Source organism: Eriocheir sinensis, chromosome 55 (assembly GCF_024679095.1).
Source record: "Eriocheir sinensis breed Jianghai 21 chromosome 55, ASM2467909v1, whole genome shotgun sequence".
NCBI lineage: Eukaryota > Metazoa > Arthropoda > Malacostraca > Decapoda > Varunidae > Eriocheir > Eriocheir sinensis.
Window position 1 is genome coordinate 191,023 of NC_066563.1, and position 25,109 is coordinate 216,131.

The 25,109-nt window shown below is 41.9% G+C and overlaps 2 protein-coding genes across 21 annotated transcripts in view; one reads left to right on the plus strand and one right to left on the minus strand.

Moving 5' to 3' along the window:
* Positions 1-5,930: 5,930 nt before the first annotated feature.
* Positions 5,931-17,046, plus strand: LOC126983868 (androgen-induced gene 1 protein-like). Of its 19 annotated transcripts, none has more exons than XM_050837008.1 (7): positions 5,931-6,080; positions 7,863-8,059; positions 10,152-10,393; positions 10,973-11,110; positions 13,209-13,426; positions 14,645-14,796; positions 15,080-17,046. In XM_050837008.1, exons 3-7 carry the CDS (start codon positions 10,229-10,231, stop codon positions 15,130-15,132), a joined length of 726 nt encoding a protein of 241 aa, XP_050692965.1. In that variant the 5' UTR covers positions 5,931-6,080; positions 7,863-8,059; positions 10,152-10,228; the 3' UTR covers positions 15,133-17,046. The 19 variants fall into 19 exon arrangements, with proteins under 19 accessions (XP_050692965.1, XP_050692962.1, XP_050692972.1 ...); XM_050837006.1 differs by having other exon boundaries at positions 5,945-6,089; XM_050837012.1 differs by having other exon boundaries at positions 5,948-6,060.
* Positions 17,041-25,109, minus strand: part of LOC126983867 (uncharacterized transporter slc-17.2-like) — a 12,508-nt gene continuing 4,439 nt past the window's right edge. Inside the window, exons 4-9 of one of the 2 annotated variants that reach the window (XM_050836996.1) lie at positions 23,883-24,157; positions 23,056-23,251; positions 21,706-21,835; positions 21,146-21,390; positions 19,401-19,579; positions 17,041-17,862 (exon numbers count right to left, since the gene is read on the minus strand). In XM_050836996.1, coding sequence (XP_050692953.1) covers positions 17,769-17,862; positions 19,401-19,579; positions 21,146-21,390; positions 21,706-21,835; positions 23,056-23,251; positions 23,883-24,157 — 1,119 coding nt within the window. In that variant the 3' untranslated portion in view covers positions 17,041-17,768. Of the gene's footprint in view, positions 17,863-19,400; positions 19,580-21,145; positions 21,391-21,705; positions 21,836-23,055; positions 23,252-23,882; positions 24,158-25,109 lie in introns of those variants that run through there. The other variant, XM_050836997.1, reaches the window with a different exon arrangement.

Here is a 25,109-nt window from a genome sequence, read left to right on the forward strand (position 1 = left end):
GTCATCAAGAATCATCCCTAAGGAAACAGAAGGCATTTTAATCAACCATTTTTCGTTACGTATATTTATTTTGCGTTTAGAAATCACGTATAACCCTTACTGCAGACATTCAACCATACATCATCAAGGATCAGCCCTCTCAACCGTATATGTGTGTCTTCGTATGGCGGAGACACTGTATAACGGGGTGTATGGTACTGTGTGTGTGTTCGTGTGTTGACTTTATTTCCACACCACCTTGATTTGAGGTAAAAGTCTTGGCGCGTTTTTTTTTTCAAGAGGTGTCCCCCGTAGGCCTAATCCTCTTATTTGGTCAGGAAATTAATTGTTACGAAAGAGTGCACGTTGTTATAAAAGCACATGGGGTTGTAACAAAAGGGTAGAGAATTGTTATGAAAGCATACGTGATTGTAACGAAAGTGCGCGGTGTAGTAACAAAAGCTTGCGGGGTTGTTTCGATCAACAGTGTATGGGTTTGTTGCAATACCCAAAATCCGTAGAAATTGTAAATAGCCGTAGCAGCAAATATTGTCATGCAGAAACCATATATAGTTGTTAATAGCAGCAGCAGCAGCAAAAAGGTTAATGTGAATAGTCGAAGAGGAAGTTAGGTTTGGCATTCAAAAGCCATAGTTGTTATTGATAGCCAATCGCAGCAGCACCAAAGCTGTTACGATACTACCATTATGCCAGATTAATACGCTCCCCATATGTATTTTCCCATAGCACGTACTTAAAATATATCCCACTCCCACTGGTAGACATGTAAATATATAGTTTAGTACACACACTTAGAAATATAAAACCCAGTACCTTTTGCTTAAACTATACCACCTAAACATACGTAAATATATCGCTTCATACATATACTTACAAATATAACCCAGTAACGTACGCTTAAAATGTCGCATCGTACATATACTTACAAATATAAGTATAATTGCTCGTGTATAAATTTCAGTGCGTGTAGCCCTTCCTACAAGCAAGAAGCGTATAAAAGAAAGCAATACAGACATACATCGTCGAGAATCAGCCCTTTTGACCCTATACAAACTTCTTGATGAATATTCATCATTTTCCTTTTATGTATAATTGATTTTATAAATTTCAGTACGTATAGCTCTTCATGTAAGCTTGGAGTGTATATATGGGAGAATGCAACACAGACACACATCATCGAGAATCAGCCCTTTTGACCTTATACAAACATCTCATTCTTCATTTTCCTGTTATGTATATTAGTTTATGTATAGAAATCATCATCACGTATAACCCTTCCTGCAGACCTACAATCATATGTCATCAAGAATCATCCCTAAGGAAACAAAGCATTTTAATCAACCTTTTTTCGTTACGTATATTTACTTGCGTATAGAAATCATCACGTATAACCCTTACTGCAGACATTGTATAACGGGGTGTTTGGTACCGTGTGTCATTGCCACAGTACGAGGAGCAACAACACAAAGCAGATTTTATCTATAGCGCGTGCCAGTTCCTACGCCTTTTGCCTGGCCCATGCTGCCCCCCAGTGCTTCTCTTAAATGGAGATGCTGAAGTTGGGGTATATTAAGGGTCTGGGCAATACATGGGTAGCAGAAGTAAGGGTTGCGATAGCCGGAGCAGCAGTGCACACTAACAAATATATAACCCGAGACTTCATAGATGCGTAAACATATCGCGTAGTACGTACATGCATGAAAATATAACCTGGTACTTTAAGTTTTAAAAATATTCCTTACAACACACTTAGATATATACATATACGTCAGAACCTTTCCACTTCATTCTTATGTATAGTTTAGTCAATACTTTTATATATTCCCATGCACCTTAATATTCCTTGGTAACTTGTCGTAAGACGTATAACCCTGAGGCCAACAACAAGTAAAGGAGAGAAGCAGAGATGAGAAGGACAAAAACTGCAGCGTTTGTATAGGGGAAAAAGAAACAAAAAGAGCACCTGATAGTGGCCTGTGACAGGTATGTCATTGGGGAAGAGGAGTGGCATAGAGTGGAGGAGGAAGACTGAGGAATAAGTACCGTGTTAGGACCATAAGGATGTAAAGAGGAAGCAGTGAAATTAATACCTCACAAAAATTTTCTTGGCATGTTGCTGCAAAAAAAGATCTGAGCATGCAGTGAAAGTTGAGTGAAAAATGTAATAATGGAAAATAGCAAAAGCGCATAGGTAGGCAAATCAAGGAAAGAAATGGACAGAAAACCTAAGTTCAGGATGAAGTGCTCAGTATTACAAGTGAATAAAGGGCAAGGCAAGGCAAGGGAAGGCAAGGGAAGGGCAGGGCAAGGCAAGGGAAGGGCAAGGCAAGGCAAGGGAAGGGCAGGGCAAGGAAAGGGCAGGGCAAGGGAAGGACAAGGCAAGGAAGACCAACGCACAGGGCTATATATGGCCAGCCAAGAAGACGAGACGCACAGGGCTGGCCAGCCAAGAAGGCAAGGTCAGGGAACGCACAGGGCCAGCCAGCCAAGAAGACGAGACGCACAGGGCTGGCAGCCAAGGCAGGACAAGGCAAGGGAAGGGCAGGGCAAGGGAAGGGCTGGGCAAGGGAAGGGAAGGGCAGAACAAGGGAAGGTCAGGGCAAGGGAAGGACAAGGCAAGGGAGACACCGCACAGGGCTATATATGGCCAGCCAAGAAGACGAGACGCACAGGGCTGGCCAGCCAAGAAGGCAATGTCAGGGAACGCACAAGGCCAGCCAGCCAAGAAGGCGAGACGCACAGGGCTGGCAGCCAAGGCAGGACAGGGCAAGGGAAGGGCAAGGCAAGGGAAGGGCTGGGCAAGGCAAGGCAATTAAGTCAAGGCAAGGGCAAATCAAGGCAAGGGCAAGGCAAGGCTTAAGCATTCATCCTGAACTTAGGTTATCTGTCCTTTTCTTTCCCTGATTTGCCTGCCTTTGCGCTTTTGCCATTTTCCACTATTACACTTTTCACTCAACTTTCACTACATATTCAGATCTTTTTTCCCCAGCAACATGCCAAGAAAATGTTTGAGTGCAAGGGCAAGGCAAGGGCACCACCACCACCATCACGTACCACCACCACCGCTATCACGTACCACCACCACCACCACCACCACCACCACTCACGTACCACCACCACCACCACCACCACCACTATCACGTACCACCCCCACCACCACCACTATCACGTACCACCACCACCATCACGTACCACCACCACCACCACCACCACTACTATCACGTACCACCACCACCACCACCACCACTACTATCACGTACCACCACCACCACCACTATCACGTACCACCACCACCACCACTATCACGTACCACCACCACCACCACCACCACCACCACCACGATCACGTACCACCACCACCACCACCACCACCACGATCACGTACCACCACCACCACCACCACCACCACTATCACGTACCACCACCACCATCACCACTATCATGTACCACCATCACTATTACGTACCACCACCATAAGTCATCGGCGCATGGCCAAAGACCACCCACATGTCCTAAAAACCACCTATCAACCCAGACTCCAGATTCTCTCTATATAAGGATAAAAAAATGAGCTGCGGGGAGGTAGAATGTGCCAACTAAGATGGCATCATTATAAACATTAACCACACCAGGCCCCGCCAAAAAAAACAAAAAAAAAACAGGTCCCACAAAAAACCCCACCAGGTCCTACAAAAAACACACCAGGCCCCACCAAAAAAAAAACACCAGGCCCCACCAAAAAACACACCAGGCCCCACCAAAAAAAAAACACTAGGCCCCACCAAAAAAAACACCAGGCCCCACCAAAAAAAACACCAGGCCCCACAAAAAACACAAGGCCCCACCAAAAAAAAAACAAGGCCCACCAAAAAAAACACCAGGCCCCACAAAAGAAAAACACTAGGCCCCACCAAAAAACACCAGGCCCCACCAAAAAAACACCAGGCCCCACCCCAAAAACCACAAAGCCCCCACAAAAAAAAAAAACACTAGGCCCCACCAAAAAATACACCAGGCCACACCAAAAAATACCACAGGCCCCAACAAAAAAACACCAGGCCCCACCAAAAAAACACACCAGGCCCCACCAAAAAAAACACCAGGCCCCACCAAAAAAAACACCAGGCCCCACCAAAAAAAGCACCAGGCCCCACCAAAAAAAGCACCAAGCCCCACCAAAAAAAAAACACCAGGCCCCACCAAAAAAAACACCAGGCCCCACAAAAAAAAACACCAGGCCCCCCAAAAAAAAAAACACCAGGCCCCACAAAAAAAAAACCAGGCCCCACAAAAAAAAAAACACCAGGCCCCACCACAAAAACACCAGGCCCCACCAAAAAAAAACACCAGGCCCCACCACAAAAACACCAGGCCCCACAAAAAAACACACAAGGCCCCACAAAAAAAACACCAGGTCCCACCAAAAAACACAAGGCCCCACCAAAAAAAAACACCAGGCCCCACAAAAAAACACCATGTCCCACAAAAAAAAACCCAGCAGGTCCCACCGGAAAACCCCACCAGGGCTCACCAAAAAAAAACAGGGCCCACCAAAAAAAAAAACCATGCCCCACCAAAAAAAAAAGCACCAGGGCCCACCACACCCACACCCACACAGTATAGATGGGCCACTATCACCCACACCCTCACAGTATAGATGGGCCAATAACACACCCACCCACAGTAATAGATGGGCCATTAACACAGTAATAGATGGACACGAACACACACACCAACATAGATGGGCCACTAACACCCACACCCACACGGTAATAGACGGGGCACTAACACACCCACCCACACAGCAATTTCTACCCAGACACACGGAAGGAAAGAGGTTGGAGGTGGTGTCAAGAGAAAAGACAGACAGCGAAAGCTTGAAGCTCTGAATCAGCTACCTAACGTCACCTTCTGAGGGAAATAAACCGAGACGTGCTAAGCGAATCCGAAACGAGCCATCCAGAGGGAACGAAACACATGAGCGGGAGCGAACCACCAAACATACACAAACTACTTCCTCCCTTCTCCTTTGTTGTTTACTTGCAACAATAAACTATCAATCAATCAATCAATTATTCACCACACAACCATAACAAACAAATATCACTAGCCTCCCCCCCCCACCCCCGTGGGGGACAGCTTGAGCCAAGTAAGATATGGAACCACTATAAACACTTGCCTGCGCAACAGCTGGATGGGGCCGACCACTAGGCCCCACCAAAGAAAGCCTACCGGCGCCAAAGGCAAAACAAAACAAAAAGGCCTTGGAAATAATTGGAAATGATTTGATTGCAGCTGAACTCACGCCGTTGTTTACAATGATCATTTTTATTGCATAGCTTCCTTTGGTTTATCAAATTCAAACTAGCTACATGTTCTCTGGGTAGAATATAACAGGTTGTTAGATATTTATATTTCTGCAAAAAGAAATACCTACCAGTTCAAGGAGAGGAAGTTACAGTGATCGAGTGTACAGTACATGTATATACGTGGGGATTATGGAAGTGGTATGCTATAGGCTACTTGTCATGGATACACATCTCCCAGTCCACAGACAATATCAATAAAAGTAGCCCACGGGGGTGCAAACGTGTAAAAGATAGGAAACACGTACAGAGGCAGCGCTAATAAACAAATTTTAGACACTTTTTGTATATTCTTTTATCAGCAAAGGGGCCTTGGTCGATAGCCTATCAGAGAAGTATCTTCAGGAGAAAGTAGACTGATAACTGATGATGATAACTGCGAGTTTAGTACCTTATGTGAGTGTAAAAAATAGATAACTTTAGGCCTATAAACTATACCGTACACATTTAGCTTCATAAGATTTCTTTGTTCATAATCAAAACACCTTCAGCAATGCAATAACGACAAAATCTAGCATAAAAACACCCTATTGATCCTGATGAAGTGACGTCTTGGGATGCTACGTCACGGTGATGGGCCGCGGTGTCGTCACGGCGGGCGGCGAGATAAACAAACCCGGCGAAGCGGAGGCTGAGCGCCGTGTCTTTCGTCTTCTCACTCCCAGCCCGCACCGGCCCGCCGCTACCCACCCATTGTAGAGCCATCACCCACTCAGTTCGTAGCGTAAGATGCGTATAGAGAGGACAGTCTACATCAAATCCTTAAGAACTAAAAAATAATGATTGGGAAGCGTTCACTGTGAAGGTTATAATAGTGTAAATGTGTTGAGGGAAAATAGTGTCTTGCTGTGTGGGGAGCCGTAGGACAGATAAGAGTGGATGTGGGTGACACTAATTTCTTTACTAACGCGAGATTTGGAGGGGATGAAGAGTTTGAGTATTGTTGAGGAATCTTGGGGGGGTTGTGTGAGTGGTTCAGAGGGACAGGAAGTGCTTGTAATCTCAGCTGAGCTCTGTTCATCCGGCTGACCTCTACTTTTGTTCAGCGGCTGTGTAGGAATGAATAGAACATAAGAGCAGTTAAACCAAATTTTAAATTCATTAAATTCAAGTAGTTACTCATATATCATCATTTTAGTGTATCTTTATAAGCAGTGCTGTCAGTGGAGGAGAATACTACTGCTCACTAAATACACCTGACCAAGTCATATAATTATACAAAGTAACCTACTTCTCCTCCAGTGGAAAACTATTCCACTTGAAATGTTAACCTAACCCTCCCTATGGTCATCTGATTCAAGATGTGTTCTAAACTGTTTGTTAGAGTATATATATATATATATATATATATATATATATATATATATATATATATATATATATATATATATATATATATATATATATATATGCAGTAGTGGTTACTTATAGTATTGCACAGACAGTTTCTATGGCCATGGATAGTGTCCTCAGCCATGCCCCTCTTGCTCCCCAAAATCCATGCATTCAACGCATGAACCTCAGAATTCCTCTCCAGAGTTGTTTCCTGTTGTTTCCTAAGCATTTACTAGCCAATTAAGGAAACACATTCATTGCTATTATATTTCATGCAATCATGTATGTGCATTTTCGAACTAACAATTGATATAATTGAAGTCTTTAGTCATCCTCTTTTTTCAGGTGATATTTATACTATTTGTACAACGTAAGAATGGAGTGTATTATACCACTTTGTAACTTAATGCATGCTGCTTGGCTTAATGCTACCCTTGCCTATCTAGACTAGCTCATTCACTGCTTTCATGGACCTTTAGCACACTCACGTTGACAACAAAGTGAAAGAATGCACAACATGCACTTAGGGATAGAACACCTCCCTTTTTATTTATTTATTTATTTTTTAACATCAAAGGATGCGGCTCAAGGGCAACAAAAAGAGTACAAAAAAAAGCCTGCTACTCGCCGCTCCCACAAAAGTAAAAAGTAAAGAGTAGCCAAAAGAGAGGTCAATTGCAGGATATCATTAAAAGGTATTTTAGCTTTTCCCAGTTCCCCATAGTAGGTAGGATTTTCTGTACCCATATTAACTTCTTTTGCACTGTATTATCCTTTGAAGTAGTCCTTGAGCTTTCTGAATCCTTTACATCCTCATTCTTCATGCCATGCCACAGACTAAACTTTACCTTGTCCTATTTTACCCAAATTTTACTCATTCCTTAATTCCTTAATTTTTACATTCAATCCAAATCACAATTCATTCAGTTCCTACTCCTTTCAGGCATTCCCTGAGACTTATTCATCCTCTTTCCACAACTTCCATACCTTATCCATCAGTTCCTCTTTCAATCAACTCTGCAACTCACTCCTTATGCTGTTCCCAATCAGACATTCCTCAAGACATAATATAATAATAATATCCCATAATTCACTTCCTCATCCTTCAATTCTGCTCCTTTCAGCCCACACCACATTCCATTCCTCATTCCTACCATTCCAGCCCACTCCCCAAGACCCTAGACCACATCACCAGCCATGGAGAGTCAGAAAATCCTTCACGTGGTGTTGTTCGGCACATGGGTGTTTGGGATTTATGTTAATGCCTGGAAGACCTTTCCCACGGAGACATCACCTCGTTATGACTTCATGTACAACCAGTACGGTGGCCGCCTCAAATTTCTAACATTTCTAAATGCAGTAAGTTGAGAAAGATGTAGATTTTCTCCTTTTTTTCTTTTTTTCTTATAATGGAGTAAGTTAGTGGTGCATTTTCCTCTCTGTTTCTTTTCTTTGCTGACCTTGTTGTTTGGAATGATTGGGTTATTACTTTTTTCTTTTTTTTACCTCACCAGATGGAACAGGGTAGTGGTGTGACATTATATTTTTTTTTCCATTTTATTATTGTTTTGCCTCTTTTACTGACTTCTCTCAACATTCCCACTTTCTTTTATTGTAACTTATATTTAGTGTAGTGTAGTACTGGTAGTATTATACTCTCTCTCTCTCTCTCTCTCTCTCTCTCTCTCTCTCTCTCTCTCTCTCTCTCTCTCTCTCTCTCTCTCTCTCTCTCTCTCTCTCTCTCTCTCTCTCTCTCTCTCTCTCTCTCTCTCTCATATGATTAAATTTAAGCAAATTCATGTGCATTCAATGAATTTATTTTAATATCATGTCATAATGTTATCAGTACACGTTATGCAGTGGAGACAAAGTTGTTCTGTGGAACTGAAGAGACTGTTTCAGAGGTCATTTAATTTTTAGACCAAGATGTTGCTGATAAAGAGATAATGAGTTAAAAAAAAAAAATTACCAGCTCCTTTTTTCAATACATAAACTCCCAGTTTGTTTCATTGCTGGAAAAAAAAAAATGAGGTGAATTGTTAAATGATCTTGGACTTATAAAATTCCTATCAGAAAACAAAGTATGGGAATCATTCACCTCCATTTTGTTGGAGATAAGAATATGCTGCACTGTATTTGATAAGTAAATTGACCCTTGCTTCATAATTAATCAAGGCCAAGTAAGAGATACTGCCAGATGATATGAAGTGATAAGAGCCACTATTACCTTGCCCACCTCCAGGCTGAACAATTGCAGCATTACCTTAACACTACACTGTGACACCCTCATTGCTCTGTGCATGCTGCCTGGCTTGCATTGCTGCTGTGCTTTGTGTTCATCTTCAGCTGTATATATAGTGCAAAGAAAAGTTTTTTTTTTTATGTGCTTGAAGGATCACTTATGTGAGCTGAGTAATGTTGCTTGCATCATCTGTGAAAAAAATGTTGTGTATTGTATAATGCAAAGAAAGTGGATTGAAAGTCAAATGGTACAAGATGAAGGAGGGAAAGGAGTGGAAGTTGTATGAAAGGAGAGATACAGAGGCAAATATTAATGGATCTGCTTCTTTTTGTTGAGGAGTGACAAGCATGTGATGGCTGTATTCTTCATTCTGCGTTGTCATGTTGACTCACTGATGTTGCTACTTCTGATTTTCAATGAGCTATTTATTCTCGTATATAATTACATGTGAAATTTGTGGTAGTTGTCATGCTTGATTGTACTTAGGTTTTGTTCTTCTTATGTCTGAAGCATGTTGACAAACTGACCCCTTGACAGAAGATATGCATGCAGTGATCCTTCTTTAATGGGGTCTTGTATTTTGATCTATCCATGATGTCAGGAGACGTTATGGCATTCGTGAAATTAGTTGGTAAGTGTGTACAGAGTTGGCCCTTAACAGCAATAAATAAACAAACAAAGATGCTGGCATAGCAACACCCATCATACTGAAGGATTCCTGTAATATGCTGTACACTTTGCTTTACTGAACCAAGAGTGTGTGGCCTAATGCTTATGCTCTTATTGTTCCCTGCCCAGGCAGCACTGCTTATCTCAGACTTAGGCTTTTATTTCATACAAGGGCTTGAAAGGAAAAAACACAAAATTCAACTAAAAACATTACCTGAACTTAGATGAGAAGGGTCCAAGATATCTATTGGTGAAACTTGTTTTCCCCATCAACATAATTTTTTTTTGTTTAGCAGTAGAGAAAGGTGGAAAAGTGAAATGCTCACAGCAATGGGGCCACTCCAGAAAGCATTCCATGCCATCATTTTTCCGGTGTATGTGTTCACGGTGTATTACTACCACGAGGTAATGGTCATACCACCTGGCGAGTTTGGTTACAGCATCACCTATGAGGTCATTGGCGGACACTGGAAGTACTTGACTTTCCTCACTGCGGTAAGGAACAGACTAACGCCTCAATGTTTATCTTCCTTCTTTCAGTGATATAATAATCTCCTTCTGCACGCCACACTTTATAGCAACACAAGGAAAAAAAGTTATATTTAGAACTGAAGGCCATGGATGTTGTGCAAAAAGGCTTCCATGCCGTCACTTTCCTTGTGTACTCGTATGGGCTGTATTCTGACCACTACAAGGTGGCCATCCCTCCCACCTCCACCAGTTACCTCATGACCTTCCATGTCATTGGTGGACGCTGGAAGTACTTGACATACATTACCTTGGTAAGGATCTGTGCCTGCCTGGCATCTGAGTTCGCTCCACCTTTAATTTTTTTTTCTTTTTTAGTATTTTTCACAACCATCTACCAATTTTCTTTCAAACATTATTAGCCATTATGTGGAATTTTCTGTTTTTTTGACTCGGTGTGATTTTTTTTCAGTGTTCATCCTCTCATTTTGTTCTCTTCTCTTATTATACGTATGCATTATGATATTTGTTTCTTAATTGTTAGTCCATGTTTTGCATGTTGCTTTATTGCTACACTTTGATAATTTGAACTTTATACATACACTGTGAAAATAGTAATGTCAGTAAATACTAATGAAAAATTCACACTACAATAAGCTTGCTCAGTCACTATTGAAGGAAACATTCCCTATTCTTATAATAAACATTGTTATGTTCATAAGAATAACACCTTCACCCACACATCTGCTAAAAGGTCCTTCAGTGTTCTGTTGTCAGCCTGTATCCACAATACATAACCACTTCTGATGCCTACACACTAAACAGTTAATATGTCTACTCAACTACCACTTAAGTTAATATATTCACCTACTCATCACATTTGTCCCTGGCAGGTCCTCCAGTGTGTCTTTTTTGGCCTGTGTGCGCTAAATGACTTCTTGGGCTCAGAGACACTCATCCACAACAAAAGAAGTTTCCTGCAGAAGCTCCGAGATGTCCTGCTGCCAACAGTGGTGCTTCCCCTGGGGGTGGTGAGTCCATATTGTGTTGTGTATCTGTTGTTGTGAAGAGGTGGTGTTCATGTCAGTATGGTGAAATATCCTTAGTGTGTGTAGTAAGGTATGTCTTGTGAATACAGTGAAAAGTCTCTCAAAGCTACAGGAAAGTCATAAAGACAGCTGTAAGATCTTTGCTTGATAAAATATCTCTAGATACTTCTTGAACTATTAAATGAGGAAAATGAATATACAATAAATGAAACTGAAAAAGTAGAAGGCCCACAAAAAAAAAATTACGGAAGAGGAAGTAAAAGAAGCACTAAAGGAAATGAAAAATGGTAGAGCAGCAGGACCTACAGGGCTAACAGTAGATTTAATAAAAGCAGCAGGAAAGGAAGGAGTGGTGGAATTGACAAGACTGTATAAGATGGGCATTGAGAAGGCAAAGAGTACCAGAAAGATTGGTTGAATCGGTGATGGGACTATATGAAGGACAAAATCGAAAATGAAAACAGTGGTGGGAACATCAGATCAGTTCAAAATTAGTGTGTGGGCTCACCAGGGATCTGCCCTTAGCCTGCTCTTGTTTATAACAGTAATGGAGGAGGCAACAAAGGGAGCAAGAGGAGAGGCACCATGGGAGCTGCTGTATGCAGATGACTTGGTAGTAAATGCAGAGACAGCAGAAGAAGTGAAAGAAAAGTTTAATAAGTGGAAGGAAGGAATGGAGGAGAGAGGTTTGAAAATTAATTTGGAAAAAACAAAGTACATGGTGACTGGAAAAGAAGCAAGAGAAAAGATTAAATCAGGAAAATATCCATGTGGATGCTGTGGGAAGGGAGTATATATGTAAATTCAGTCTTGTGCATGTTGCAGGCAGTGGTGCCACCATAGATGCTCAGGCCTCAGAAATGAAAGAGGAGTGCAGAATTTTACATGCCCAGCTTGTGTGAGGAGACAGCAAGGACAAGAAACTGAGAGGGATGAACTAGAGGTGAATGGAGGAAGCTGGATGAGGTAGAACATTCCTGTTATTTGGGAGATGTTCTGGACTGTAAGGTGGGAGTGGAGAGGACAGTGAGAGCGAGAGTGGCGGCAGCGTGGTGAAAGTGGAGGGAGGTGGCTAGTCTACTTGTGAATCATAGCATCACTCTAAAGAGCAGAGCAGGGGTGTACCAAGTGTGTATTAGATCAGTGACGTTGTATGGAGCAGAAACATGGGCTCTAACTAGAAAATTGATGGAGGTATTGAGAGCAAGTGATTGCAGAATGCTGAGGTATATGGCAGGGATCAGGTGGCAAGACAGAGTGTCCAGTGCAGATGTAGCTAACAGATGTGGAGTAGAGGACCTGGAAACAGTGCTCAGAAGGGAAAGACTCCAATGGTTTGGACATGTAAAGAGAGCAGGGGAGGATACAGTGCTGGGAGTTTTGGAGAGATTGGAGGTAGAAGGAAGGAGACAAGTTGGTAGACCTAGGAAAATGTGGAGAAGGTGTATACAGGGAGACTTTTTTTTTAACATCTCCGCCTATAGCGCCGGTAGGCTTTCTTCAAGGGCCTGGTGGTTGGCCCAAGCCCATCATGGCACAGGCAATTTTTATAGTGGCACCAGTTATACTCGGCTCATGCTGCCCCCTGGAACTCATTCTTGATTCACTTGGACGGTTTCTTCTAGAGTCTGGGTTGATAGGTGGTCTTCTGGACAGCATGTGGGTAGTCTTAGGCCACTCAACGGTGACTGAAAAATCCCAAGTGGTAGCGTGGGGATTTGATCCGATATTGTCCATGGCGTGGTGAATGTGGGGCCCGCACGCTAACCACTCAGCCACTCAGGATTGGATGAGCATTGGGCAGAAGATAAAGTAGAACGGAGGAGAGCCACGAAGCTTCCAACCGCTCAGGAAGAGTGAAAATGGACGTTAAATGAAATAATGATGATGAAGAGATACTTCTTGACTTTCATCTTATCCACTGATACCTAGCAATTTGTTTTCTTTAAGATCTCTGTAAATTTGGGTGAATGTATTGTCCTCCCTTGGACATCTCTTCCCCCTGGATTGACTCCTGTTTAAAATAAATATTAACATCAGCAAGGGTAACAACACTATTCAGTGCCATCCACCCGCACAGTTTGTCCCGCTCATCTTCTGGGGTCTGTATGCCGTGGATCGTGAGCTCATCTTCCCAGTCTCCATGGATGCCTGGTTCCCCGGATGGCTGAACCACCTCATGCACACACTTCCCTTCTTTGCTTCAATCATCGAGATCATTGTCACCAACCATGTCTACCCTAAAGGAGGCATGCTGTACTTCCCCATTGTCGTGGCTTCAGCACTCTATATATTTTGGTGAGTTTGGATGAAAGCTTTTATTTTTATTTTGTTTCAGTTAACATAGAATTCAGATTCTGTACTAGAGTGCACCTGAGGCTGCCTCTAGGATGCAGGGCCTTGGTACCGCCACCCCTCCAAGCCAATGACTGCACACACTTTACTCCTACCCGATTTCCCAACTACTATTTAACATAGAGAAAAACTGAAATCAGGCAGGCGTGAGGTGTGTGCAATCATCGGCTTTTTTCCATTTCATCCGTGTCTTGCCATTTGTATTTATTTGATTGGCATGAAATCTTCACATATGATTTTATACCTTGTTCACTCAAAGGTGAGGGTGTCATAAGGTGCCAACTTCCTCATTGTTGCCAGATTTTATCCTAGAACTAGAACTCCAGGTTGGTATGGCTCATCCATCTCCTCTTTCAGTTTTTTCTTTGCCTTAGGTGTTGCATGCCTGGCTTTTTCCATGTCCAGCCACTGCAAAGATTCTTGTAATCTTGCTTCAGTCCTGAGGAGAGGCATTATGATACTTTCTCCTGTATATCCAAAGTTATGATCAAGTGCTGTATGTTGTACCAGGAACATAACCCCTTGAGAGGCCGTAAAACTTGACTTTCTGGTACTTGATCCAAACTTTTGAACGGGGCGTTTGTCTTGGCGCCGCAACTGCAAGGTCATGTGGCTCCAAACTTTTGAATGAAGAGATTCATTAGGGTTCTTGATGGCACCCTCCAGGCATCTCTGAGTCATACCATGTGTGTTGATACGCAAGTCAGGCTATGATGCAACAGCGTAGGGCATTTAAATATCTTAAAGGGACCTTGTTTTTTTAATTCTACAAAAAATAAGCTTATCACGAGAACGAGAAAAACTAAATTAGTCAGTTTCAAAAATGTTCGTCAAAAATACCTCCTCAGGCACCCCCTCAAATGTTGTTGCTTTGCTGCTATTTTTTTTGTTTTCCCTCACATTGCGTCTTCTTTGTTCACCCACGTGTACCCTTTCTTATTTACATATGGTTCTTTTTTTCCTTCATATTTTTCCTTTTCTAGATTTCCTCTCACCAGCAGTTACTCAAAAAATAACACATAGCCTTGTGAAAAGTATGGGACAGTAAGAAATTACAAATGCAATAGTAACAGTAATTAAGGAAGAGAAAAAGAGAAAGCTATTTGAGGAGTTGTCATAGTAATCATCTATACTCCATTACTCTCCTTCCCCTCCACTCAGGCTCTGCTTCATCGCCCACCACACGGGGTTCTGGGTGTACCCCGTCTTTGAGGTGCTGGACTTTAAGAGCAGGGCATTGTTCATGGCCTCTCTGGTGCCCCCCAACCTGCTCTTTGTTTTCCTCGGACAAAAGCTCCACCTGGGTGTTTGGGGTGAGTATCTCTTAAGCTCATTCATTATCAAAAATTGTAAAACCTTTCAACTATGGCATGAGTAGGCTTTTTGGGGATGGAAATGAGTCCTCGGTGTTCTTAACTGGACCTCAATTAGAATATTTTCATTCAAAGTGAACATTTAACACAACAAAACTTCAGAAGGAATACAACTAAGCCTTTGAATGGGTTTGTCTAAGCATCCCCATTCACCCATGGACCTTTTTTGTAGCTCTACCACTGCTTTCAACATTATTTACCTGAGCTTTGTCCTTTACTTCAGGTACAGTCAAAGGGGCCTCCAAGCGCCGGGGCAAGAAGGACAAGTCACAGTAGTCGAGGTGCTGGGCCAGGACAAAAGGGCCGAGGTGCAGGTGGGAAAGGCAGGCCGTTGTTCAGGTGTCACTCAATATTGTGATGTTTTGCCTCCCACAGCTAAGGGCTCAGAGGTCAATGCCAAATAGGTGCAAACAAAGAAAAATCTAGATTGTACTACTTTTATATTGTATGGTGGTCCTCAAGTATGTGGTTCAGAAGTCATGGCTGTTGTGCAGTGTCTTGTGTCATGGCACAGTGCAGCAGTAAGTGTTTGAATAGTGTATGAATGACTTGATTGAACACAATAGTCTCAGCTAGATGTCCAGTGCTAGTAACATCACCTCTGTAAGAACAGTTAGAACACTAGGATAGATAGATGCAACCAGGAAGTACTCAGTTAGATCCCTAGAAGTATTTTTGCCCATTTTATATTCGTGGAACCATTTATGGCTCTATTCAAAATAGTCATAAAATTTGAAGAAAAACAAAAAAAAAACTGACATCAAGTGGGGTATTACATCAGAGAAACGGTATTAACACAGTGAAAAACATCCTAGTTGTGTTCATTTGGGAGTGGGGTATTACTATGAGACCATGTTTTTGTGTGGCAGTGTACCCATTGCTCTTTGTCACTGGGTCATTTCTCTAACATTCGGAGTGTCTGTTTTCTGACATTTACATCCTTCCTTGGCTTGCCACTTCTCACTTGTTATCAGTGAAAGAAATGGAATTATTGCATTTTAATTATAATATTGGTGATGACTATCAGTATGAAGAGAAGGTAAAGGAAGTGTGATGTGATCTCTTAGAGTTTTTATTAATAATTGTAAAAGAATTGCAGAGTAGTTGTGTAATGTTGGATTTTACTTGTGACATTCCATTGGTACTTGTCTGGGTTGTATGTCTCCCTCAGTCTTGTTTTATAGTGTTGATATTAGTGTCAGTTTTTTTAAATTAAGATTTTAAAAATGTGACACTGATCTTCATTACTTGTGGATATATGTTTTAGTTTTTATAATTGTTTCTGTGCCACTGATGGAGTTGTGGGAAGGTTTTATTTGCTCAAACCTTCCTGTCACGTGTTGGAAGTGAAGTGATTATCACACACGCACACACACACTCACACCTGCACTTCTTGGAATCTGTTTTGGCAATACAAATAAAAGCAACGGAAACACTTATAAATGAACAAGAGTTACAATTAAGTGCCTTTTAATGTCCTTCAAGACAAAGCTCACCCCTCAAAAAATATTATGGTATTTATCCTGTCATAACAACACACTATCCATGATATTATTATGGACTGTAAACTCTCCTTCTCATGATCTCTTGAGACAAAATTTGTTGAAAGAATGTGACTATCAATAAACTCTAACTCTTCTATTTACTGTTATACCCAGGACTCCATTTATTGAACCCTAACTTTAAAGTTTTAATTAAGTAATCTTTGATCAAAAGTCACCAAAAGAATATGTATTTTAGTTTACTTAAGTATGCAAACTGCTGCTATGCACAACTAATTGTTTGACGTACCTTGTTGACTGGCATATCCAAAACATGTGACCTGTAATTCTGACACACCTGCCACTAAATAATGGCTCTTGGTGATGACTCACTTGTTCATGGTGCAGTAGTCACAATGGTCTTGTTCTTTTCTAGTGGCATTCTTAACATGGTCAGCTGTTATCTTTATGAATCCTTGTTGTATACTTGTCCATCTGTGTGAGAACAATGAAAATCTAAACTAATTAATATTATTATTATTAATGGTTATTGGAGAAGGCAGCTCTGGGGAACAAAATTATATAAAACTTTTGTGTTAATGAATGGAGAAATCTGCACTAGTCTGTACTTAAAATTGTGTTCAGGTGAAGTGAGCTGTCTAGGCTTTGGAATGAAGCATGGAAAGGAAAAATAAAGGCCACCGATGTATTCTTTGTATTTTATAAAGATTCAACCCTGTACCAGACAAGGCTTCCCCACCTCCTCCTCCCACACTTGCTGTATTACCATCTCTGCCCATCATCGTCATCATTATAACATTATTTCCTACATATAACAAAGTGAAAGAGGATCTAGGCAGTTGAGATGGGGTATCCCTTGAGTGCATATGGTAGTACAAGATTGCACAAACTCAAATTAAATTGCTGTGCATGACATGCATGAAAAATCATTGCAGTATTCCTGAGGGAGTGGAACACTGCAATAACAGAAGTGATTGATTGGGTAAAGCAAGGCACTCTTGGGCACTTAAGAAACATAGGGGAAAGGGAGAGGAGATGGCAGAACATTTTATGACTGTTTTAAGGGAGTGTGAGGGAGAATGCGTTATGCAAATTTTCTCTCCCATAAAGGTAGAGAAGGGAGCCATTCAGGCCGTTTGACCATTCTGATGAGTATTACGAGAAAATTAAGTAATTAGTTATAAAGATCTACATGAGGAGTGTTCACAACACACACATCTCCTCAGTGGCTGCAGGTGTTTCTGGGTCCCTTTTCTTCAGCCTCTGATATTGAGATGAAAGGTAATGGAATTTGTCTCCCATGTAATTATGTACATTTTCACCTGTGTTTAGATTTTGATAATGAGATTATTGAAGCAAAGGTATTATGGGGTATACTTTTTTATGCACGTAGGATGGAAGACCATAAATTCACAAATAAACCTCTTCTGTGGCTGTGGCTGTGTCCCTCTTGTTCACTGGGGTCTGTGTCGAACTTTCCATCCTCTGACGTTGTGTTGAAATTCTGGAGGAAAAAAATAGGAGTAATGATAGATTTTTAAGATAATTTTTGTTGGTGAATCAAAAAATAATTGATTAACTTAATTACTAGATAACCTTAATTAAGTCCTATCTTTCTAAAGAGAGAGAGAGAGAGAGAGAGAGAGAGAGAGAGAGAGAGAGAGAGAGAGAGAATATTATGTAACCTGTCCACCTAATCGAGACAACATCAACTGGCCACCAATAAAAATTATTATCATCATTATGATAAGCTACCAAAGTCTCCCTCCAGGGTGCAGATACAACAAGTTGAACCACACAAAACACCAAAAGGTACTGGAGAGAAGCAAAGGCAACGAAAGTTAAGAAACTGGCCAGTCAAAGCCAAAAGGAGGAAAAATAAAATTACTGTTTCAAAAAGACATTCACACAAGACTTAAATGTAGAAATGTCTGCAGAATGAACAATCTCATTGGGTAACTGATTCCATAAATTTGTCAACGACGGAAGAATACATTGTGAGAATTGTTTAGTACAAAAATTCATAGGATTAAAAGCAAGATCGTTTTGACTAAGAGCAAACCTCCGGGCAGAAGTAATAGGATCAGGCAAAGCATTGTGTAAGGGATGCCGATTATTATTAAAAAAAAAAAATGCTAAGGGCACCAACTTGACCCCGATGATCAAGAACAAGTGCTGGAGAAATAAATTTAATTGAGAGTTCTGTCAAGAAACCTTAAATGGCAATTGGCAACAGACATCCAAACAGGAGCACAATACTCAAAGTGGGACAAAATGAATGCATAAAAAGATTTGATTACAGTTGTCACAATCAAGCAAATGTTTTGAAGCACTTACGAAGTAAGCCTGTCTTCTGTGCACTAGTGGAAGACATGGAACGGATGTGCTTCTCAAATGTCAGTTTAGAATCAAGTGACTCCCAACAAACGGATACTAGAAATTTAACATCTTTAATCTATCTGTTCATCAAAAATACGCAAACAAGGATGAGGTGGATTCAACGTACGGGATCTACTGATGGTAATGGAATGCATTTTATTAGCATTAAGCTTCATGCCCCAATGTTGACACCAAGCGGTGATCATTGCCAAGTCCCTATTCAGAGATGCAGCAACTTCACCTCTGTTGCTAGGAGAGTGAACAGAGGAGTATAGAGTTGTATCATCAGCATATGAAATAAGCTTATTTTCGAGGTTAATGCCCAAAGTCAGAAATAGAATAAGTTGCATTTCTGCTGTAGAGAATATAAAGATGGAGGAAGTGGCGGTAAAGTTTGTTTTTAAATGACTCAATTGTGTTTCACTGAAGCACAGAAAGTGATCGTACACAATTCGGTGATGAAGAAAAAAATGCTGCACTCCGAGTCTATTTCTTTACACAAAAGTTTGTCTTTATTTCTCGTATGGGATATTAGTAAGCATAAACAACTTTAATTTATCCACATTCACACCATTATGAATTTTGAAACATTTCATAAATTTCCCTCAGAGGCGAAACTTATGAAAACGTGTAATTAGGCAAAACAGAGGAAGAATAACCTACTTTCTGTCTACCTGCTGGAGGCGGGTACCAGCAGTAGCAGGAGGGTGCGCTGAGGCAGAAGAGGAGTTGGCAATCCATGGGAGGGGCTCAGCGCTCCCCCAGACGAGGAAGACAAGAGCCCCGGCGAGGTACAGTCCCCCACTCAGCCGGAACACCTGCCGCCACTCATCCCGGCTGCCCTGAGTGTGGGGGTGGAAACAATGAATGGTTAAGGAAATGATCGAGGGTGAATAAAAAGTATTGCTATGTAATATATTTGTCTGTTATGGCATTTGTTCCTTTGATATATGATTTTTTCTGTGCCAATAAGGGGAGAGGGAAATGGTCAATAAATATTTACAGTTCTAATAGTTTTCTGTTTTGAGGCAAGTAATTATTATTTTTTTAATATTTAGTACGTGTGACATGAGTGACTTCACATATACATAAATCATATTCTATGCGAATCAATTAAAGATCGTGGAAGGGTTACGCAAGTGTAACCACCTCAAATAATAAGTATCCATGAAATAATATCTAATGAAATTAGGTGCGGTTGCGTTCCGCGAGAGCGCCAAACCACGGGGTACCAATAAATTAAGCTAACTATACGAGCTATGTGATACAACAGCAACCATACCGAGCACTTGTATTAACTTTGCTAGCAGTGAGCCCATTCGTTTAGCTGGAGAAAATCATCGATGGCGATCGTGCTATCAAGATATTAACGCGCTAACATTACATGATTTTTCTAGACATCGATTTCCTCTCACGTTTAGGAGGTGGCCTTACAACATCCATTACCGGACAGTGGCTGAGTACATAGCGTAACGGCGCCGCGTCCAGGTCGACGCGGGTTCGCGCCCCGCCCGGTGCCACAAGCTGTGATCTTTCAGTCACCGCCGAGTGGCCTAAGATTAACCACATGCTGTCCAGAAGACCACCTATCAACCCGGACTCTAGATTCTAGGATCAAAGATGAGCTCCGGGGGACAGCATGAGCCAATGCAAGATGGCGCCACTATAAATACTTGCCTGCGCCACAACGGGCTGCGCCATACCATCAGACCCCTCCAAGCAAGCCTACCGGCGGCATAGGCGAAATCGTAAAAAAAAACAAAAAAAAAAACGCTATTTACGCACGTATATCAGGCTGAGGAAATACACTACACTGTGCCATTCGCGATAATTATTATAAAACCCACATTACAAGCCGTTAGCAGGCCATTCCCTCGGCAAGTCTCGGTAATAATAGTATGCCTGACCCCGTTCCCTACGTGCTACCTTTAGCAGAGTAACAGCAACATTCGACATTTTTCGGCATACGAAAGTAGGCCGTTTTTTTTTAAAAAAGGTAATCGGAAGTTAAGTGTGAGGAATCTAACTATGAAAAAAAAGTAAAGCAGCTACTTAAGGAATACAAAACACTGTCCATGTCCAATGTGTCGCGTTATTTGTGGTAAAATTCTTATGGATGATGCGGATCACTTTAAATTCGTGCATTAAGAGCTTAAAAAATCCTACTAGAAAATAAAAAGAAAACTATTGAGATGACATCACAAAAGGAAAACCAAGCGGTTAGAGTATAGGATTTTATGAAATTAGGTATTGTTAGGAAATTTAGCTAACTAAATAACAATTTGCTAAATTACATTTGATAAATGTAATGTCTTGCCATACAAAATGAAAGTGTTCAATGAAATGGGATGAATTACATGGCAGTGCAATTTTGACTCGTTCCTGTAATAACACAAATGGGTGAGAACCGTGGGGGTAAGGTGAGCCACAACCAGGGGAGCCACCAGGCCGTTCAGCCCTATGAAGGTACTCGTCAGGCCAGAGAGGGTGGCTGCCCAGGGCGCGGCCAGGTCCACGGGGGTATAGTAGTAGCCCCCGACGAAGGCCGTGCAGTTCCCCGCCACCACCAGCAACAGGAGGGCGGCGCCCACCCAGCGCCACGCACACCCGATCTCCACCACCAGTAGGGGCGTCAGGCCGGCCATCAGGAAGCCTTGGCGCAGCGTTGTAGGAGAGGAATGGAAGGAATGGTTGTTGGAATGCTGTTCTGTTTACGGATATGGTGCGCTGTGGTGGTTTGTGCGTAGCAGGAAATGGCTTAGTAGCTCCAGCAGTGCTTCTTGGGTATGTTATCTTACTATATTTTGTAAGACTATATTTCGTACTCGTGCGGACTTCGGAATAAAGTGCAATTAGCAAGTTAGATATAAATGCGTAAATGGTTTGCAGTGGGTTCGGTAGGCGTAGGGGGGTGGTGGTAATGCGGCTCAGGCTGGGTCAGTACATGTGTAGCGTAAAAGTGACTCACCGACGGTATTGAAGAACTTTTTGGTGGTGGTGAGTGAGACAACCCGCCGCCGCAGCAGGTCCACCGCCATGCCCACCGCCACGGACACGGGCACCTCCAGACTCCACGGCAGCGAGGACATGAAACCGTTCTGTGTAGACGCCGCAGAAGGGGTCGTTAGGGCGAGGCGATTCGATTGTTTATGAAGCTGAACCGACACCTGGCACTTTTTTCGAACTTCAAGAGTGACTCGATACATTTAGGGCTGCACTTTGTATTTGATATCTAACAGTTGTGTATAGTTGAGCACTGTGTGTTTAAGATGTATAGGAGTGCAACTGAACTAAAGATGTGAATAAGGAAAAAAAAAAAGCTGTAGTTAACGTATATCTGAAATTAAAGAGTGCAAAAGAGCTTATGTTCACACGTTTCAGATGTTTAAAAGATAAAAAAGTCTGTCGTTAATATGTAGCCTTCTGATACTGAAAAGGAAAAATAAGCTCCAGGTAACTCGCATCTGATATTAAAGAAGGAAAAGGGGCTTCACTTAAAACGTATCCGATATTTAGGAGGAAAAGGGGCTGTAGTTAACGAGTATCTGGTATTTAAGTGAGAAAACGGCTGTAGTTAACGTTTATCTGATATTTAGAAGGAGGAAGGGTCGGGAGCTGTAGGGAGGTGGCAGGGTGGCATTAGGAGTAATTAATAACATTGTTTTTTACAAAATCTGAATGATCAAGTCTACTTAACAAACGAAATTACCATAATCCATAACAAAATCCATAAGCCATAATGTTTGTGTTTACTCTTGTTTTCAATTTGCAGCATACCCTGCAGCTACCGAGAACGAGGTGTGTGTTCGCATGTGCGTGGGTAATGGACGCTAGTAACTCATCTGGGAGTCAAGGGGGCGCCAACCTGTAAAAGCTCGGGAACCAGTGTAAGGGGGAGCAGTCAACGTGTATCCGATGTTTAAGAGGGGCAAGGGGCTGCAGTCAACGTGTATCTGATATTTAGGGGCGAAATATGGTGCTGTAATGAGTGGGTATCCGATATTTAAGAGGGAAATAGGGACTGCAGGCAACGTGTATCCGATATTTAGAAGGGAAACAGGGCTGTAGTTGACATATATCTTATTATTGTAAGGAAAAATTAGAATATATATATATATATATATATATATATATATATATATATATATATATATATATATATATATATATATATATATATATATATATATATATATATATATATATATATATATATATATATATATATATATATATATATATATATATATATATATATATATATATATATATATTAAAACGATACAGCTAGTTTACTTTCATGCATGTAAAAATTCACCTCCTCAATAGAAACGTTGAACACGTCCCTGAAGAAGAGCGGCTGGTGCAGCGTGAAGACAAAGTAACCGAAGCTGCCAAACACGCCGGTGCCTACGAGTGCCCACACGGGGCCGCTCCTCGCCAGCCGCCGCCACGCCGCCGCCCCGCTCGACTCCCCACTCAGGTCGATATTGGGGCCGTACCGGAGGAAATACCTGCAGAGAGCGGCACACTGATATGCAATGAGTGAGAGTATCGTGTATGCTGTAGGCTACTGCTTTAGCTAACCAACTCTGGTATAAAATAGAATAAGGCATCAAGAGAGAAAAGTATTAAAATCTCCAAGGGTAGAAAAACAACCATGAGTCCTTGGCGCTGATACATGGAAAGAAGATACACAGAAAATAAATAGAGTAGATAAAGATAATAGAGCGAATACAGTTGAAGGAATAAGCCATTTAAAAGACAGTTACACAAGATATAAATCATACTCAGCATTTATACCTTAAAAGAACATCTGACCCCCTCTCTGAAGACGACTGCATGGGTGTGAAATAAAAGTTGACAGAACAAGTTTGAGAAAAAGCAGTTTCATCCTGTATAATCTTTACATGTACCACAACACTTGATCTCGTCTCGTGTGGGGGTGAGAAAGAAAAAATACGTCAAATCAGAATAAATAGAAAGGCAAATACAAACGCTATGACCCAAATACACCTTAACACCTTCAGACCCTTGGCCATCTTCTTCGAACACATGGGGGGTCAACAGGGGTGACTCAGTTCAAAAATACAAGAAAAAACAAACATATACTCAGTCTACAGCATCTTCTGACTACGTACATACCTAATCTCCTCTTTGGACACTAGCGGATGCGCAGCGGGGTTGTTGTAGAGCAGGAAGGCCGCGGCGACGCACCAGAGGCCCCCGACAGCCCCCATGAGGTAGAATACAGAGGGCCAGCCACCCCAGGGCCCATGGAGGCACAAGGTGGAGACGAGCGGGTGGGACAGCATGACGCCCAGGGGGAAGCCGACGTAGCTGATGCTGGTGAGGAGACTGAGGTCCCGGTGTGACCCCCAGCGTGCCAGGAGGAACTGGTGAGCGTTGAGTCCCAGTGCCTGGAGGCATAACAAGGGGAAGGACTAATTACTAGGTTAGGGGAAGAAGGGAAGAACTTGAAATGGCGGATATTTTTAATTTGCAGAACTCAGGGGAAATTATAGATAATAATTATGAAAAACCGGTGTTTCCATTGATTAGGGGGAAAAGGTATACAGGTTAACATTGTGAGGAGAACTGGGCGCAACCCAGCGGACTCACGTTCATACAATTAGTTCGTGTCTCACTTCCTTCCTTACTCATCCTTTCAAGACTGAAGCTGCCGTAAGCCAATGTACGTCAATGCCTCGAAGAGACTTCGAATCTTTGACCTATTAAGATATTCAACCTGGAACAGTTTAAACATCGACTCGTTTACCTATTATTGTTTTAGGGGGTCACAGGTGAGAACATGGCTGGAAAGTAAAATAAAACGAAACAAAAACCATTTGAGAACAACTGGCTCAGTTCCAGGCAAGGGGCATCCAGGACACTGCGGTAACTGCACTACTACGTGCCGGGGAGGAGGATGACGCAACTAGCTGGCAGGAACCGGATCACGCTGGTGTTGTGCGTGGAAAGAAAATATTGACATACTTGCACCTCCCTCAAGGAAGGAAGTTAAGTGTGAGCCTCGTGAAAATATTTATGACTAGATTTTCATTCATCAAACGTATGAGGATACGTATAATTTGTACTTTAGTGTCATTCTTTACAGGGAGTAAAAAAGTGTCTCGAGTAACGTGTTACAGTAACGTGGAAGGGAAATATAATGCCTTTTAAACTAGAACACGACGTTAACATGAAATTAACGTTTATGGCTTCATTGTCCTTTTTATTCCCTGCTGATGCCATATAGTGTGCGCTGGCCGCATTTGGGTTAGGGAGGGGAAGGGAGGGTGAAGGGGCATTGAGGGGGCCGAAGGAATGTCAATAATTCCATTCACGTGACTGAAGAAATACACGTTTCGG

Excerpts from the sequence above, each read along its gene's own strand:
- LOC126983868 (XM_050837002.1), top strand. The coding sequence starts at position 9,930 with ATGCTCACAGCAATGGGGCCACTCCAGAAAGCATTCCATGCCATCATT. Across the intron at positions 10,107-10,972 it reads ACTTGACTTTCCTCACTGCG|GTCCTCCAGTGTGTCTTTTT; the intron begins GTAAGGAACAGA and ends TGTCCCTGGCAG. Across the intron at positions 13,427-14,644 it reads TCAGCACTCTATATATTTTG|GCTCTGCTTCATCGCCCACC; the intron begins GTGAGTTTGGAT and ends CCCTCCACTCAG.